This window comes from Pterocles gutturalis, unplaced genomic scaffold, assembly GCF_000699245.1.
Source record: "Pterocles gutturalis isolate BGI_N339 unplaced genomic scaffold, ASM69924v1 scaffold43973, whole genome shotgun sequence".
In the NCBI taxonomy this organism is placed as follows: Eukaryota; Metazoa; Chordata; class Aves; order Pterocliformes; family Pteroclidae; genus Pterocles; species Pterocles gutturalis.
In genome coordinates this window covers 1-4,293 of record NW_010119599.1, presented here as the reverse complement: position 1 = coordinate 4,293, position 4,293 = coordinate 1, and the positions used below count along the sequence as shown (strand labels likewise).

Below are 4,293 nucleotides of genomic sequence, written 5' to 3'. Positions count from 1 at the left end.
TGGAAATATTAAACAGTAACATGAGTTTGCTCTTTAAGTAATCACTTATCATGAAGTACTTATTTTGGATTTACTTCAAAAATCTAGATTGTAAGAGAATAAAATCTATATCCTGCGAGTAAGAGAGACAGTACCTAATCCTGTTCTGCTGGTTATTTCCAAACAGAAGTACATGCTTTCTATGAATTGTAAATATTTGTCGGAACAATTAGATGGTTGCAAATTTTGACCTTGGTAAATAAAGTCGCCGAAATAGAATTCTGATGTTCCTTATTTATTTGTAATTAACACAGTACTGCAGTGGTTCTGACAAAGTGTATAGATGTTGTGTGGTGTCAGGTCTTTTACAGGGGCCCGGAATAAATATTCAGTCTGTGAAACAGCACCCAGAGATCTTTTATCTGATGTGTCCTCTCAGCAGTCAGGGTACCAAGTTATTTGTACATCAGTTTTAGTCATCCCTAAAAAGAATTAGTGGATAATGCCTTTTCTCTTTCTGCAGGTTTTTTTTCTTTTTAGTTTTCAGTAAGCTGAGCCACTGTTAAGACATTTTGTGCTCTGCTCGTATTCACCCGGCAGAGGGAGTCTCTCTGCTGTCCACAAAACCGTGGTGGTGTTCTCCAGTAGTACCTCAGCTGCTGATGGCTGGAAAAGTGTAGAAACAGGGCAGGAAAAAAGTCTTTGCGGTTGGTAACATTTCTCTGTTCGATTTCATCATTAGGGTCAAGGCTGTTACCATTTCCTCTGCTGTCAGTATGGCTCTCAAAAGGCAGAAAACAAACAAAAACCCCCCACAATTGCAAAAATGACTTCTAAAAAACAAGTGAGTGTCCTTTGGCTTTTAGATTTACTCTGGAACAGGAGTGAGCTCTCTTGTCAAAGTTCTAACAGGCCTCTGGGATGATGACACAATGGTTCGTCCCTTTGGAAAGGCTACAGAAGGACCATAGCCATCACAGTCAGAACGATGGCGAGTGGAGTGCTCCTGGGACTCACAGCCTTGCTTCTCAACAGCAGTTCATACTCTATCCATGTTCTGTATTCTGATAAACGGACGTAGATCCCAGGAAATCGTGGTCGGCCACAGCCAATTCCAAAACTAGCAATCCCTACGAGATAGTACGTGTTGGTGTAAGGGAGGTAGCACGCTAAAGGTCCACCGCTGTCTCCCTGTAAACAAACAATATAAAAACCAAATAGCATGTGTTCCCTTCCAGGGAACCGTGTAGAGTTCAGTCAGAAATGCATCCACTCGTTTTGGTTTTTTGGGTTTTTTTACTTTTTTCAGTCAGCTAAGTTAACTGGACAGTAATAACGACAGGCATACGTGGACAGGCAGGATGCTGGTGTGCTTCATACGCGACATACGAACAGTGATGCGTGTGTGTATCCATAGGTGTTTGTGTAACGTGGCATCACGTATCGACATCTTTGTGGCAAGTGCTGTATGAAATGTTTGTGATCTTTCTCCTTTAAGCTATTATCATCTTCCAAGTACCACTGAATGCTTTGTGTACATTTCTGAGATGTGTTTTTCCTTTGGAGTCACTGTCTTGCCTCTTTCTATCTGTGATGCTCCTTTTGTAGTGTGGCACGTTTTCTGTTCAGTATTTGTGCCGTTTGAATTCGTTATGCTGCAACTGCTGGTCATCATGGTGCCCCCAGACTCTGCCTCGGTGGTTTCTGTAGCGGCAGGTCGGGCACGACGCTGGTTCTTACCTGGCAGGTATCGGTGCCTCCTGAGAGAGAGCCAGCACAGATCATGTTGTCGTTAATCAAACCTCCGTACGCGTAAGAACTGTTACAGATGCTAGAGGGGATGATTTCCACTCGTGCTTCTTTTAACACAGCCGAAGCTTTACCTTTAGTGGAAGACAGCATATAGAAAGGTAAAATATTTATGCTGTTGTGTGTAGCAGTTCTTATTGTGCTTTATTTTCCCTCTTTAGCTAGCTTAAGCGTGTTTCTGTAGGTGTTTAGACGTGTATGTGATGTAGAGATTGTGCCTACTTCTGATGGATTTAAACTCCAGTGGGTTAAGGATTTGCAGACGAAGATTTGATGTAGTTTGTGCAATTCTTATTCTGGAGAAATAGTGATGATAACAATACTGCTCACTAGCCTCGCTCAAAATGTCAGAGGTGACTTATCAAGCTTACACGATCCCCAGCTGTCTTTGAAATTTCCTCACAAGAAAGATGCAGACCACCAACTGGCATTCGTGTCGAGTTAGCGCTCATTGTGATGAAAGAGAGAATTTGAGGGAGCGCAGCCATTCAGAAAATACATGGGCACCCCTAAGTTCACAGTACATGTCACCAGAATTGTTGTTTTTCAATAAAAAAGTTCTTTCTAGCAGACAACACTGAATCTGAAAGTCAGGCTGGTTTATTTTCCTTTCTTTGTGTTTTACTTGGAAGAAAAGCTAGAAAATGTATGCCTTTGGTTACATCTGCGTAGATCCAATCTGCTTGCAATGGAAAAAACACTGAAAGCAGATATTCAGTTGCGGGATTTAATGATGTTGTGTGATGAGACTAGAACCTGAACAAATTCAGTTCTCCCTCTGTGAGTTTGAGGGACTGGAACCCGATATTAGGCATGTAGCTTATAACCTGATCAACTGCACGAGTAAATGTTTACCTTTTTCTTTTGTACGTCCCCAGCCGCTGATGAAGCACTCCGTTTCGTTGTACATGAACGGGAGAAGGTGAGCGGGAGGTAAGCAGATGGGCTGGATATAGTCATTGTAGCGTACTGCGGAGTCGAGTTCAAATAGCGCGATATCGTTTTCAAATGTGTCTGCCTTGAATTCTGGGTGCACAGCGATGCTTCTAATCTTTCTTTGTGCTGCGTGTTTCTGTGGTTTCCAAAGGTTATGCACACCCAGAACAGCTCTCCAGGAATATCGGTTCCTAAGAGAGAATTCACGTATTTTTTACCATTATGGTAAATACATTTCTTGATGGCCTGTTTTAACTGATTGTTTTACTGTTGCCTTATACACCTGTGCTTCTACCTAGATTTGGGAAATCCACTAACTAGAAGTTACAAATAACGAATATCAACTTAATATTAAATTTAGAAATAGGGACGGAGTCCTTCAGACCTAATTTCTATTCAAGTATGTTGAAAAAAATCTTCACTGATATTGAGAATTGAATTTGGCCTCTGATGAGCAAAGGGCAGGCGTAAAATTCAAATTAACCTCCAAAATTCTGGAGAGTGTAAGATAAAAATTAAATTGATTGATTGTGATATAATGCCTCTCTAAATTAATGTTTGTAAAAGTGCATTTAAAGAAAGAAGGACCTGATCTAACAAAGTCCTGATAAATGATAAAATGGCAAAGTTCAGAGATGTCTACCGTTTGCTTTCCCTCAGGTCATGGTTATGTCAGAACAATCGATAGGAACTTGCATGATCTAGTGTGCAGATGATGCTTCCAATCTAAATATTGCAACATTTTCTTTTTGCTGTGAGCTTTACTAGTTTATAAAAATCTATTAATCAGAAAAAGTAGAGCTCAATTTAAAAAAAAAAAAGCCTCCAACCTAACAAAAATGTCACCTAGATCAAAAACAAATGACCCTTTATTAATAATAACAAAGGCTGTTCTGGGCCAAGCCAGAAATGTGCGTCCAAGACTTCTTGATGTCGACTTATAAAGATGTAACTTTGCATCCTGTGCTGTCACCACACACGACCATTACAGCAAAGGGGACGAAGGGGACAAATCTTTGGTCCTTCGAGTCCCTCCTAGGGGCTGTATCAGTAAGCAGGAGTTGCATAGTTTGGATCTGCACGTTGGTTCTGCTCCACGAGAGCTCGGTCCCTGCGTGTCCCGTTGATTTCCCTTTTGTTCAAATAACACCGGTGACACTTTGCTGATCTACGGCTTAACAGAGCGATCAGCGTGAGTACGTACGTCCTTCCCGTGAGGCAGTGGGCAGCTGTAAGCACCGCGTTGGCATTCACCAGCACTCCGCCGCACACGTGGACGTAGCGAGCGCCGGGCTGGCGGAGCTGGAGGCTGACGGACCAGGGCCAGGCACCGCTCGGAGCGTCCTGTCCCCCCACGATCCGTGATCCTGCGGCGATGCCCGAGAGTGGCCGCTGGGCGCCGCTGGCCACAGGCTGCAAAAAGAACAGAGCCAGTTCCACTGTTCAAAATGAAGAATAGGAGCTTTTGGCGCACTAGCAGCCCTTTGGGGGTGGGTTGGTTTGTTAATCTAGAGTGTTCTTTGCTGCAGGACTTTGGATGGAGGGGCTGGAGCACCTCCCCTATGAGGA

The 4,293-nt window shown here is 43.0% G+C and overlaps 1 protein-coding gene across 1 annotated transcript; it reads right to left on the bottom strand.

The window, feature by feature from the left end:
• Positions 1-933: 933 nt before the first annotated feature.
• On the bottom strand, positions 934-4,137 carry LOC104464048 (transmembrane protease serine 12-like; the record flags this gene model as incomplete). Its single annotated transcript, XM_010076618.1, has 4 exons — positions 934-1,170; positions 1,720-1,862; positions 2,644-2,915; positions 3,929-4,137. Coding segments are annotated over 4 exons (861 nt in total), but the record flags the coding sequence as incomplete, so codon positions are not given.
• Positions 4,138-4,293: the final 156 nt, after the last annotated feature.